The sequence below is a fragment of the Chionomys nivalis genome, chromosome 1 (assembly GCF_950005125.1).
Source record: "Chionomys nivalis chromosome 1, mChiNiv1.1, whole genome shotgun sequence".
In the NCBI taxonomy this organism is placed as follows: domain Eukaryota; kingdom Metazoa; phylum Chordata; class Mammalia; order Rodentia; family Cricetidae; genus Chionomys; species Chionomys nivalis.
This window is the reverse complement of record NC_080086.1, coordinates 188,528,926-188,542,775: the sequence shown is the minus strand read 5'-3', so window position 1 is coordinate 188,542,775 and position 13,850 is coordinate 188,528,926. Positions and strand designations below refer to the sequence as shown.

The following is a 13,850-nucleotide window of genomic DNA, read 5'->3' as shown; positions in this document are numbered from 1 at the left end:
GTTCAGTGGAATACATAGTCAACAAGTTAAGTCAGGTTTTCATGTATGTGAAATTCAGGAATCATCTTATTGCTGCTGAAAAGAGTTGGAAATTGCTCCTCTTTACTTCCTACCATTTGGATGCTGGATTGAAAATAATAATAATTACAGAGACCAATGGATATTAAATCAAGTAGACATTCACTTTTTTCTTTTACTGTCTGGCCATCCTTTATTTATGTGGGGCAGGTTTTGGAGTAATTGGAAATAAGTGGGAATGGCATGGGAAGCCACTGTAGTGAAATATTTGTAAGTATCTGGTTCTAGCTGGAATATTACTTGACCACTAAAGCATTGATCATGATCCATGGCTAACTAAATACATTACATTTCTATAATTTTGAGGTCCTGTGCTGTGTGTGATATGCCTGGGTGCTCTCGTGATCTAGGTCACTTGACAATGTCTGGAGAGAATTTTGCTTGTCATAAATAAGGGATGTGGAGCTATGATTAAGTTGTTTCTTCTAGTGAGTCGAGGCTAGGGGTGTTTCTAAATATTCTATGATGCACAGGGCCCCTCTCATCAAATAATTACCTAGCCTAAATGTTGATCACAGAGACCAATGAATGTTTTTTTTTAAGGAGTTCTGGTAAAGTTTTATTAAAGGAAAACTTTTTACTTTTGACCAGTCTGTTCTGGTATGCTTCTAATAATGTCAGAATCACCTGGGTCAATGATGGCCAGTGTGCATACTCTGTCATATTTTCCACACGCTGTGCCCAACTCAATGTTATTGCCACTGTAGTGATGGACACCAGTTTTAGCCAACATGGCATAGTATTCTATTTCAGATTTCCTCAAGGCGGGGCAGTTGTTGGCGAGGATCACCAATTTCGCTTTGCCCTGTCTGATCATCTTCAGAGTCTGTTTGTATCCCAGCACGTACTTCACACTTTTCATAACAAGCTGGAGCCAAGAGTTGATCGACTCCAGAGACTTTTCGTCTTCTTTGTGGCCACCATCTTCCTGCCTTAGGTGCGGGATGGCTCCCAACCAAGACCAGCCGCCAAGATGGCCAGGGAGTGAAAAAGGCAAGACCAATGAATGTTAAGTCAAGTAGATCTTTTTTTTTCCTGTCCTTCCATTCTGTATTTATGTTGGGTAGGTTTTGGAGTAATTGTAGTACTATCAATGTTTCTCATTTTCTTTTAAAGATGTATTTCATTTTTAATTTTTATTTGTATCTGCATGCTTCTGCATGTGTACACCAAATGTGAAGGTGACTTCAGAAGCCAAATATCGACATAGCATCTGTTGGAGCTGGAGTCACAGGTGGTTCGTGTGCTACCCAATGGGGACTTTTACTTGCTTTGATTGGAATAGGATCATTTTTAAGCACACATGTGTGCATGCAGTCTTCAGAGATTATATGTTCTATTTGTGTTTCCACTGTGTGTATCTGAGTATATGCTGTTCAGCATTGTAAAACAGGATAAGGCCATAGTGATTCACAAACCTTCATAAAGAGTTAACACGGAACCTTCACTCTTGAGTCTTTTGCCATCTGATCTTCTCCTCGAAAAAGGGACTGTACATAGAGATAAGAATGCTTCTCTCTTTTCCTATGCATCATCATTTTAAAAATACAGATTAGTTTCTTTAGAGCCCTCACAAGCCACAAAATCCAGATTGAAATTTCTTCATTCTTGTAAGCAAATGCACATATTTTTCCCCCATCCAGAAACAATTTATAAACTTGGCCTGGATCTTGTGGCATCTAGTGATGCTGAGATCACAAGTAAAATGTGTACCAACACTAGAGTGACCTTTGGAACTCTCTGATGAGCTTCCTTAGGAACTCATCAGAGATGTTTTGAAGGAATCCTTCTGCAATGAAGAATTTCTATGAAGTTACAAGTAACAAGGACGTGATAGGTTCATTTTACCTTGTGTTCAGATGTTGGGTGTATATTGCATATAATAATGTTCAGAAGAAGACTTTGGGGAAGTCAGCAGGCTACTGAACACAGTCAGATCCATCTCACCATCTGGCTGTTTAGATAACAGCATATTGTTGAAACTCTGAAATGCTCATTCAGCTCACATTCTCTATGGCAGCTTTCCATTAAAATGTAAGGTCTGTATGGCATTACAAAGAAAAAAATTCCCATGAATTCAAAATACTTACCATTTTGGAGGGAAAAGTTTATTTACCTCAAACCCACCCACTAAGTCATTTTGCAAATGAGGGAACGGAATCCTAAGGATACTAAGAGATTGCACAAAGGTCATGCCTCTGACAAAACTGAGGTTAAAGATACTTAATACACGCTTTGAGGAAGAAAATGATGATTATACCACTGACAAGTGTGTTCTAAGAAAAAATTGAGGGCAAGATAAATATTTCATGAGTGGATTTAACACAGAAACAAAACCTGGTTTGACTGATTTTTTTTCTCCCACTGAATAAATCAATTGTCGAGTTACCTAGCCAAACCAAGACTTCCGTCAGTGACATCACAACTGTATGCAGTTAGGTGGCTGTTTTGAAGAGGATAAGGAGATGTTTACTGGGCAGCCTCCTGTGTCTCAGCATTACTCCAAAGTTGAATTATGCGTGGTATGTCAAAGAAGACATTTTGGTAATTGCTAAAATCTTGAAGGTGTTAAGACTGACTGTCCCCATGTTCTGCAGTGGCACCTGCTGACACTGATGAAATCTATAGAAGTAGGGCACATTTCCATAACATGAATATTCAGAATTTGTGATGCAAGAATTATTATTAAACCACTGGGAAGGAACACATTCTCATTATTTGATTGAATACTAAATGCTGTCTTTTAAAAATAATTCAGTATGACTACTTTGATAATGAGGAAAGAGAGATGCTTGAGAAAAAACACCCTCATACATTTTATATATTATATAATAAGGAAATGAAATTAAGTTTCAGCTATATAAGACATATGTTGTAATAAGAGCGGCGGGGCTGCGTCCCACCACCCGGCTAGCTTTACACCCGAAATAATTACACGGAAACTGTATTTTTTTAATCACTGCCTGGCCCATTAGTTCCGGCCTCTTAATGGCTAGCTCTTACATATTGATCTAACCCATTTTTAATATTCTGTGTAGTACCACGAGCTGGCTTACCAGGAAAGATCTTAACCTGCGTCTGTCTGGAGTGGGAGAATCATGGCGACTCCTGACTCGGCTTCTTTCTCCCAGCATTCTGTTCTGTCTACTCCGCCTACCTAATTTTCTGTCCTATTAAAGGGGCCAAGGCAGTTTCTTTATTACTTAACCAATGAAACAACAGATAGAAAGATGACCCACCTCCATCAGACATATCTAGAGGAACTGTGTTTGAATCATTAAGCATATTCCACCAATCTCTGCCTTGCATACATTGAAGTATAATATGATAGAAATATAGCTAGATCTCGATTCAAATGTTTTAAATAAAAGTATGGTGTTTTGGGTTTAGTGAGATGACTTAGCTCATCAAGGTGCTTGCTGCTGAGCCAGAAGACCCCAGTGAAATCCCTTTGACTCACATGGTGGAAGGACAGAAGCAACTCGTGCAATTGTTCTTTGACTCCACATAATAGCTTGCACCTTCCTACATAATAAATATATGCACAGATACATAATATATAAATGTAATACAATAAGGTGTGTGACAAAGCATTCATGAGAGGTATTTCTGTGTGTAACCTTCGTTGTCCTGGAACTCGCTCTGTAGATCAGCCTAGTTTCAGGCTCACAGAGATCTGGCTTCTCCCTTATGATGGCTGGGCTTAAAGCATGTGCCACCACCCTCAGGCCCGAGAAAGCATTCTTAAGCACACATATATTGCCCTGACAATAAGTAAAACACTATTACAAATGATAGTATTGTTTTGATGCTGGACGCATTTGCTGTAGTTCTGAGTGAAGACATTAGCATTCTATTTATTTATTTATACTGAAAAACTTTTTTTGTACAATAGATTTGATCATGGTTTTATCTTCTCTAATTTCTGACAGATCCCTAGCCTCCCTACCCACCCATTTCCCCCTCTCTTTACAACAAGCGTGAACAAAACAAGCAAAACAAAACAATAAACACACACATACACAGAATCACACCACAAAGCATACCAAAGAAAATAAGAATAAACAAGCAAAAGTACCCAATAAGTAAGATAAAAAGTGCCCAAATAAAACAAAATGAGACAAAAAAGTCTACAAAAATACAAGTAAGTTCTCTTTGTGTTGGCCAACAACTCTTGGACAATGCGACTTGATCTGGAGTTTGCCTAATGTATTTAGTGTGACTACAGTGAAGAAAACTGATTTTTTTCTTTGACAGGAGGTATCATAGCTTCTTGGTTAGGGTTGGGAGCCCATGCTCTATAAATGACACGTTAAACTTAACAAGAGTTCTTACACACCTCAGAAACAAAATCCACAGATAAATTCTCACCATGTGTGAAGTATATTCCGTTATTCATAGCAAGATTTCAAGTAGAAATTTTAGAAAAGAAAATAATTTTGTTTACTTAATTGTCAAAATAAATTGAGAGTACCGGTACAACTAAGTGACAGGGCCCTTTCCTAGCATCCCTGAGGTGTTGTGTTCAATCCCCTGCTTTTCAAAACAACAACAATAACAATGACACCAAAGCATGAAATGAACTTTAGCTCTATGCCAAGATATGCATTAGGCTCTGGTCTTATAGGAACAAAATAGACGGAGAGCCATTTGTCCTTTGAAATGCATCATCTAAATGAAGGCTTAGACAAGTCCAAAGTTACATCAACAGCAGAGTATTGTGTTGTGTAACAAAAGTAAATTCAGGATGCTCGGATGGGCAATTTCTTTCCTTTATATAAGTTATCTTTACCATCTATTCTAAATTTTTCCATTTAGTTATATTAGGTGAGATTGTTTCTTATGGCAAGAGTGGGTAAGGGTTCCCTGTATTTCCTTCTTCCTACATCCGTTCTTTGCTTCACAGGTGACAGGCATCTGCTCCTAAATTCAACAATAGTGTTTCTTTTTCCTGACTGCTCCCCTTAGCTTGACTGTCATTTGATAGTGTCTTGGGCTTTAGATTTTTCAATTCTTTGTTTTCTTATCAAAACTAAACAACTCAGTCACCCCTTACCAAGATTTACTCTGTCAAGTAGCAAGTCAAATAAGTATTCAGTTAATTCATCTATTAGTTTATTGTTGCTAGTAGCAAGAATATCTAGGAATTAAGCATCAATTTTATTTTGAAGAGAAAATTTGAGGATTATAAACCCTTCATTCTATATAGCAGATATGTGTAGTGGCATTTCAATTGTTTTAAATAAATAGAGACTGTCTGAAGATCTGAGAGTAAAACAGTCCCACTGGTCAGTCTTACAGACCAGATTATGCTAACACACACCTTTAATCTAGTAGCCACAATGATATTCACCTTTAATCCCAGTAGCCACAATGACACACACCTTTAATCCCAATGGTGTACACCTTAAATCTCAGCCCTATACAGGAATATAAGATGGAGGGTGGGAGGAGACAGCTTTCAGTCACACAGTCCCATTCTGAGATTCCTGGAGGAAGGATTGCCATTTCAGACTGAGGTTGAGGTAAGAGCCAGTGGCAAGCTGTTTTGCTTTTTAGATCTTCTGGTTGAACCCCAGTTTCTGGCCCTCAGCTTTTATTAACTGTGCTTTCAGATAGGTGCTCACAGAGCTGAACTGACAACCAGGGACTCTACATGGGACTGATCTAGGAGTTTTACATATGTTGGTCCTCTTTTGGGACTCTTAACAGTGGGAACAGGGGCTGTCTCTGACTCTTTTATTGCATTTTTGGAATCCTACACTTGATACTGGGTCACTTTGCTCAGACTTAATATATGGGGAGATGTTTACTGCAACTTGATATGCCATGTTTGGTTGATATCCATGGGAGACTTATCCTTTCCTGAACAGAAATGGAGGAGGAGTGAATCAGGAGTAGAAAGAGAGGAGGCATGGGAACAGGACTGGGAGGAGAGGAGGAGGGGAAACTGTGGCCAAGATGTAAAACAGAGAGAGAGAGAGAGAGAGAGAGAGAGAGAGAGAGAGAGAGAGAGAGAGAGAAAGAGAGAGAGAGAGAGCCCAAGAAGGAGAAGGAAGAGGATCAGGAACAGGAATAGGAGGAGGGAGGAGGAGGAGGAGGAGGAGGAGGAAGAGGAAGAGGAAGAAGAAGAAGAAGAAGAAGAAGAAGAAGAAGAAGAAGAAGAAGAAGAAGAAGAAGAAGAAGAAGAAGAAGAAGAAGGAGAAGTTGTTTCAAGTTAAAACCTGGAAGAGACCTTTAAGTTCTCACATCATACTGTCTCAATAAAAGACAGTAAATGCAAGAGTTGAGGGTTGAAAGTCAGAGAGAGTTTGGGATATTTATAATGGGACACACAGACAGTTTTTTTTTCAGCTCATTGACCAATAACCCTTTATCTTTCCTTTCATTATTTCTTAAAACTATGTTGCGTCTCTGTGTTGGGTGGAAACATGATATATTGGAAGAACATGGCTTTTGGAACAGTCAATGTCCAAATCACATACATTTTTGGAAAAAAAATGGTAACACATGTATAAATTTGATACCTTGCTTGGCTTCACATTTGTGATCATAGAAACATTTTCTTTCACATTCTGTCTTCACTAAGAGTGATAATAAGCAGCGGTTATTATACGTGTCTGAGATGAGAAGCTTTGTTGATGTAGCAAGAAGTATTGGGGGTGTGCTTATTTCCATATAGAAAAATTAACATTCAGTAGATATACATTTCTTATGCCCTGGAAATGATGAAGCATGCATGGGCAGTCTGTATGGTGGTCCTGTTGAGCTTTTCCATACCGGGTTTCATGGTCTAAGATGATGAGGACAGATATACATTAGTTATTATAAATACTTCTTTGTTGTAGTAACGTTCCTGGATTCATAGGGTGAATGAGTGATACCTGAACACCACAGCTCCTATTAGATGGCAATTTCCAAGCAGAGGTGTGGAGGAGAGCCTAGAAAATGGCATTGAACATGACTTTTAGGCGACTTGTGTCATGGCAAAAGATTGGGTGCTATTTGTGAGATGAAGAGATTGTTATAGCCACTGGGAAAAAGTCCATAAAAAGACGAGGAAATGAGCTGGAGCATGGGCCTAGTAATATGCCCCAAATGAGAACGTTCCTAGGAAACAGGAGAAGTGAGGCAGGCAGCAGCTGCTGCTACTGGGCTACTGGAGGCGATTGTAGGATGGCTTCCCAAAGGGCAGAGATGTGCCAACAACAGCCTAATGACGACTTATATATTGCACTAGGGCAGGTTGGCACCTCCCCTGGTAACCTGCCTCATATCTGTTGCTCCAGTACACACTGTAGGTACTTCTTTGGTTCTGGAGGTTCCCGGGGCTGTCCTGGGAGGCAAAGAACCCTTTCTCTGTTACAGTCAGCTTCACCAGGACATCATGGGAACTGTTTCAAAAGAGACTCCATGATAACTTCTGTCAGTCACGCCTCTTACATTTCAGTTACATGCAGGCAGAATTTAGGATATCTTTCTATCTAACCAAATGACAGAGTTTTTTTTTAAATGTTTTTCATCAAGTATGTTCTGATCATGGTTTTCCCTCCGTCTTTTCTTCCTAGGTGTTCCCTACCTCCTCATTCATCAAACTTCATGACTTCTTTCTGTCTCTAGAAGACAAACAGGCACACACACGAAACCCAGAAAAACCCAAAATCATAACCTATAGACAGGCAAGAGAAAAGTAAGGTAAAACATGTCCAAACAAAGCTTTATGATGCAAAATATCTTCAGAAATACAGTTGAGTCATTGTGTATTGGCCATCTGCTACTGGGCATGTGGCCTCCCTTAAGTGTGGGTTGTATACCCAGTGAGATTCCATTGGAGAAAACTGATTTTTCCATGGGGAGCAGTTGTCAATTGGAGATAGCTTCTGGAATGTGGATGTGGGCTTGTATCCAGTTCTCTTCTCAGCACTGAAACCTCATCTGGCTTGATCCTGTGCTGGTCCTGCACATGCTCCTAGAGTCTGTGTGAGGGAGTTCATGTGTGCATCAGTCTTCTGGTGTCTGGAAGACACTATTTCCTTGGTATCTTTTATGCCATGTCACTCTTAAAATATTTTTTTCTCTTCTTCCACAGTGCTTTCTGAGCCCATAAGGGAAGGGTTTGACAGCATTTCATTTAGGACTAAGTGTTCCAAGGTCTCTCACTCTCTGCACATTGTTTAGTCATGGGTTGCTGTATTAGTTCATATCTACTGAAGGAAGATGATGGCAGAGTGAGACACTGATCTATGGGTACAGTGGAATGCAAAGGACAGAAATCTTGCAGATTTCATTTTGGTTATCATGAATGCTAACCAAGTCCATTACACCTCTTGTAGGCTTAAAAGTAATCATCCAGAGCATGTATTTCTTGTACTTCACTGTAGAACCCTGACTAAGGACGGTGTGTTCAGAGTGTTTTCTTGTTTTACAGCATGAAGAACCATTTCTGCCTTGTGTAAAATAAAAAAAAAAAATCCCTCCAAAGTTGCCATGTGCTTTGTTATAAATGCAATGACAAAATTATAGTACTTTGCAGTATTATATTTTAAATGATGCCAAACAAACAAACAAAAAAAGAAAAGTGGTTCTGCCCTGGAGTTGTTATTAGCTAAATCTAGCATTGAAAATATATCTTATTAATCTAATGATGGAAAATATCAGAGATGCATCTAATTATATTTTCCTAGGTGTGGGCCCATATTTCATATAAAATAATTTACAGGCAGGTTCACTGGCCACTAGGAAGATGCAACCCTGCCAAGCAAGTAAGACAGCCACCTAACAAAGGCCAGGATGCATTGCTCCTTTCTCTTTTGTTAAAAATGTAGATCGCCTGGGGAGAGGTGTTTGCCAAAGCTGGTGACTAAGTTGCGGGTGTTTCCCTAGCCCCCCCCCACCCCCCCAGCGTGCCCTGGAAAGAAAATATTAATGAGCTTCCACCTTGGTTTACCTGGGGGATAAAAGGTGTTTTGTATAATAAACGCAGGTAGATCTTCAGAATGAGAGAAGCCTGAGATGCCCTTCCGTGATGACTGTGTGAACTGGGTCTGGTTATTTCTCATGCCTCCGTACCAGTCCAGTTAGGGGAAACAGTTTCTATGTTGGGGTCTACGGTCCGGGACACCTAGGTGACCACTTCTTAAACAGTTAGGGAAAGTATGAATGAAGGAACATCAGGAATGGGCTACCACAAAGACTTTTGTTATGTACTGCTGAGGAAATGCTGGATTTCAAAACTGACAATGAGAAGAGCGGCAGGCTCATCTACGGTGAGTTAACATTTTCCTTAAGCTTCATACATGTCCTATCACGAGGTCCCACTCATCGTATGTTGAATTGCTCATTCAAAATCTTCAAACTCCACCTAGGAAAAGAACAGTTTTAATGGAATGGTTTTTCAAGGGGAGTTCCTGGGTCTGTTCAGGACAGCGAGTACCTATCATGCTTTTGAATATATTCCCAGTGGCTGTGGAACAAATTGCTTTTCAGATAGGTCCTTGGAATGTTCCAGGAGACAGTGTCCAGATGAATAAGATTATTGGCTCCAGTGAGCTCCTAGTTTTATGCCTTATTTCATGACTTCATGGCTCACTCCACAGAAATTTATTTTGACATTAATTTTAAGAAATGGGAAGTCCCAAATCAAAGTATCTATAGTTTTAAATTTTTTGAAAATTTCATACATCTATACAATGAAATATGATCATATTTACCCCTCTCACCTTAATGTCTTTTTTTTGTAACTCACCGCCCAGATGTGCATGAGTATGGGGCCATATTGTTGATGCATGAGAAAGCAGCCTGTGTCCACATACCCACAGAATGATTTTCTTGCCCAAGCAACTATCCCCTGTCAATAACTCATTTTTCTGTAGACTTAATTCCTGAATTGCTGATGGCTGTCTTCTATTTTTTCTTTGCTTATCATGTTCTTTATATGCAAATATTCTTTGTGTTTTCACCTCTTTTAATAAGGACACTGTTTCTCTTGTACTAAGAACCCAACTTCAGGACCTCATTTACCCTTTATCACTTTATGGAAAGCGCTGTTTCAAAAACAAAGCAAAACAACCCTAGAAGTTCTGTCATTAAATATAGTCATGTTGCAAACTTGGCCTTCAACAGCTGATTTTTTTCCCGTTTTCCCCATAGCTATGTTTTATTGACCTCAGAGAACCTTTGGATACAGTTTTAAAAAAACATACACAGCAGGATCCAGGCTGGTTCTCCTTGGCTCTAGTAAAATTCTAAGCACAGTATTTATGCAAAACACCAGTGTGTGTGTGTGTGTGTGTGTGTGTGTGTGTGTAAGTGTGTGTTTAGGGGTGAAATACCATGTTCCCAAGTCAAGGGGTAGCCAGTGGCAGACTATGAATCACAGATGGATATGCTTCCTTCTTGTAAGTTCAAGTACTCACCACTTTGCTGTGGGTGATCATGAAGATGAATTTCCTGTGACTTGGCTCCTATATAAGAGTTGTCTCCTGTCTGTACCATGTCTGTACATGGACAAGTTTACTCCTGTCCAGGGTCATGAGCAACTTGTCATATGTGGCAGTCTCATCGAACACCATCCCTAGCTGAGAGCTGGCCTCTGTATTGTTGAATATGCTGTGTGTAGTTAATATGGTAATATCCCTGTTCCTGAAGATTGTAGTAGGATTCGTCATGCTAGATACCTACTTAGTGGCAAAGTTCATATCCAGAAACTTCATGAAGTCATGAAAGTTCTTGCTATCCACTAGTTTCCAGGACCTGTGAGAGAGAAAGCCTGCAAGTTCTCCAAATGGTCACATCTCATGATGAGCAGGGCCCACCTCAACACCTGAAATTTAGAAGATGGAATGCAGCTCATATTTCTTTGAACCATTGGTTAATAGAGTCACCAATACAAATGTAGCATTAATGAAAAGTAAGCATGTCATTTATTTATTTAGTTAGTTATTATTCTTTCATATTTTAGAAGGCAACACTTTTTCAGAATTACTTGTCAGTGCAGCAGTCCAGTCCTATCTCTTTAAGTAGTGTGATGGGTTGCTACTCAGACAAATTATAGACATAATTACTAATGTTAAAGACTGGCACTGCTTCTGGGCAGAGCTGCCATGTTCAGTTGCATGGTGGTGTATAAAAGTGCAGTGCCTGAGAATGGGGATACTCAAATACATAAAAGCTACTAAATGAAATCACAATGATACTTCACAATTATTTATTAAAAATCTGTTGCGCCAATTTCAGGAATATGAGTTATCAAACAAACAGACAAATTTGCTTAGGCAAATATAGAACCAGTATCATAGTAGTTTAATGAAGTGCTAATGAAATATAAAATATTACATGTTATTTTTCTTTTTGTCAGTTTTCTTTTCCTATGAAGTTAAATACTAGTTGCTAAATGAAGATACACAAAGGAGTAGAGTAGTGTCTATTCTAGCTGAAATTGTATCAGCTCATTGAAGATAGATTTGAGTGTCATCAGCATGTTTCAGCTTGATATTTGAGAATGAGCCTGTGAATGAGATCATTGACAAAACAGGTATCAATGAAAGCAGGCAAGTCATCACCAGGTCAGTGAGTTGAGGCATGGATGGAAATGGAGGAGGCAGTTCTGGGGCTATGTAAATCCATTCTCAAATTTATATCTCTGAAGAAGAGTAGAAAGAGGAGACATTTAAGAATAAATAGGAATGGTAAGGGTAAAGTGAGATTTGTGACTGGAATAGAAGCCAATTTGATTTTCACAAGCAAGGGTAGGAGAACATGTGGAGCAGAAGTCTAGGACAGCTAAGAAAACAGATAGCTGAGCTCCCTGGATGACCGGAACCAAGGAAAAGGCCATTCTCTCACTGTAGGAGGAAAGGATGGCAAGGTGGTGGAGCTGGGAGGCCTAGAACAGTACAGGACTCTATTGCTTATTCTTAGTACTCATTAGTTTGTTGCTTATTTTTGATTGTTCCTTCAGGGCCTATTGGGGTTACACTTCCTTGCTTCATAGAGTGGCTTTTAGATTAGCTTCAGTATTTAACCTGTGAGTAAAATTCACACCTACAAAGTCAACAGATGAATTGACATTATTTTTTCCTTCCTCAGAGTGATTAGCAGCAGTCTTAATAGTTTCTACTTGGTCAGTCAAGATGTGGAAAGAGGACCAGTGTGCGGACAGAGCAGAACCAGGTGATCTGGAGAATGAAGGAAAAGTCAGCCTTGGCCTTTTCTGACCCACTGAGCTATTGCACATTACTTGATAGCACAGCATGATCTCAGGTGTTCTAACTAAACTATGGCTTGTATTTTCCCAGAGAAATCAAAAGCGAATTATTTCCGAAATGAACTGTAAGTGAAATTATTACTTATTTTGAAGTTATTCTAGGTTATCAATCACCCTCAGAAGTTTTATGTGATTGGTTGAAAATAAGAAATGAGTGAGATATTAATTTAAAATTTTCACTATATAGAAGCAGCAACAATTTATAACAGTACAAAACAGCTCTCTTGAAATATGCATACTAAATATGTTTGGTTAAGTATTTTTTTAAATTAAAGTAAAAACATTCCATCAACAAAAAGTTTCTTTATTGCTAGCAATCTAAATAAATCTTTTATATTAAGCATAGAATCAAAAGATAAGGTTATAATTCAGAGATATGAAAGTGTGTGAGCTCCCAGAGACATCAAGAAGAATTAGTTTTCTACTCAAACATGAAGCAATGGCCAGACATATGAGCACCAAGTGGAAAAAGGCAGAAGACCAGATTTAGATTCTTGATAAAAAATACATGAAGTATGTTGACGTCTTCAAACTTTTAAAGAGATAATTAATATGCACTAAAACCATTTCGGTATATAGTGACATTGATATATAAAGACTAAATAGTTCTAAATATAAATCTTATATCATAATTTGATAATCACATGATTTTATTTTACTTATTTCCCTATATTTTAAAGTTATTGTGGGGAAGGACTGTGAAGAAAATATTCTCTTTCACTTTAAACGTCATTGTCATCTAGAGTGATATTTTTTATATGTTCTTTTGCTCTTATTATTTGCGATGTGTTTGTTGTCAGGAGCCATTTCCCCCCCCCCAAAAAAAAATTATTATAGGGATCATCGCCCTGAGGAGTTTGCAGAGGGCTCCACTTCCCAATTGTATTGAGAATTGTTTTATTGACAAAGCCTATCCCACACCCAAGTTAACTGTTAATAGAGAGCTATCTGTTAGCAGAACCTGCCTCACATTAGAAACTATCTAGAGAACTAGTTGTGTTAACTCGTGAACTCCTGGCAGAGGAACCATCACCTGACCGATCATGATCTCTTGGCCTACATGACCAACGTGAACTGCGCAGCAAGATCCCATGCCCTAGCCCCCCAAGCTCCTCATCCAGGGGCTATATAAGCTGTAACAATGACTCTAATAAACGGAGGCTTCAACAAATCTGCCTAGCCTTCTTCTTCTCACCCGCCCATATTTTCCAGATAGTGCCTCTCTGTGACCCTGGAATAACTGACCAGCCAGGCGGGTTACACCTCTAGACTAAGTAACCCGCCAAGGCGGTTGACAGTGGCGCCTGAACCAGTGACTCGGAGCACGGCTAACTATCGGACGACGACGTGCAGTCCCGGGACAACAACAAGAAGAAAGAAGATTCTGCGGCTGTAGAACTCAGACAGATTTGCAGGATGAGGTAGGTGCAGGATCACTGTCATCCAAAAAAGATATGGGACCATCATTTTCAAAGGAAGAGAAATTCATAAAGGAATTTAAGCAATC

The 13,850-nt window shown here is 39.2% G+C and overlaps 1 protein-coding gene across 1 annotated transcript; it reads right to left on the bottom strand.

Annotated features, from left to right (window-relative positions):
• Window positions 1-655: 655 nt before the first annotated feature.
• On the bottom strand, window positions 656-9,137 carry LOC130863510 (60S ribosomal protein L30-like). Its single transcript, XM_057753597.1, has 2 exons — window positions 9,026-9,137; window positions 656-1,026 (listed from the first exon to the last, which is right to left on the bottom strand). The coding sequence occupies exons 1-2, from the start codon at window positions 9,135-9,137 to the stop codon at window positions 656-658; spliced, it is 483 nt and encodes a 160-aa protein (XP_057609580.1).
• Window positions 9,138-13,850: the final 4,713 nt, after the last annotated feature.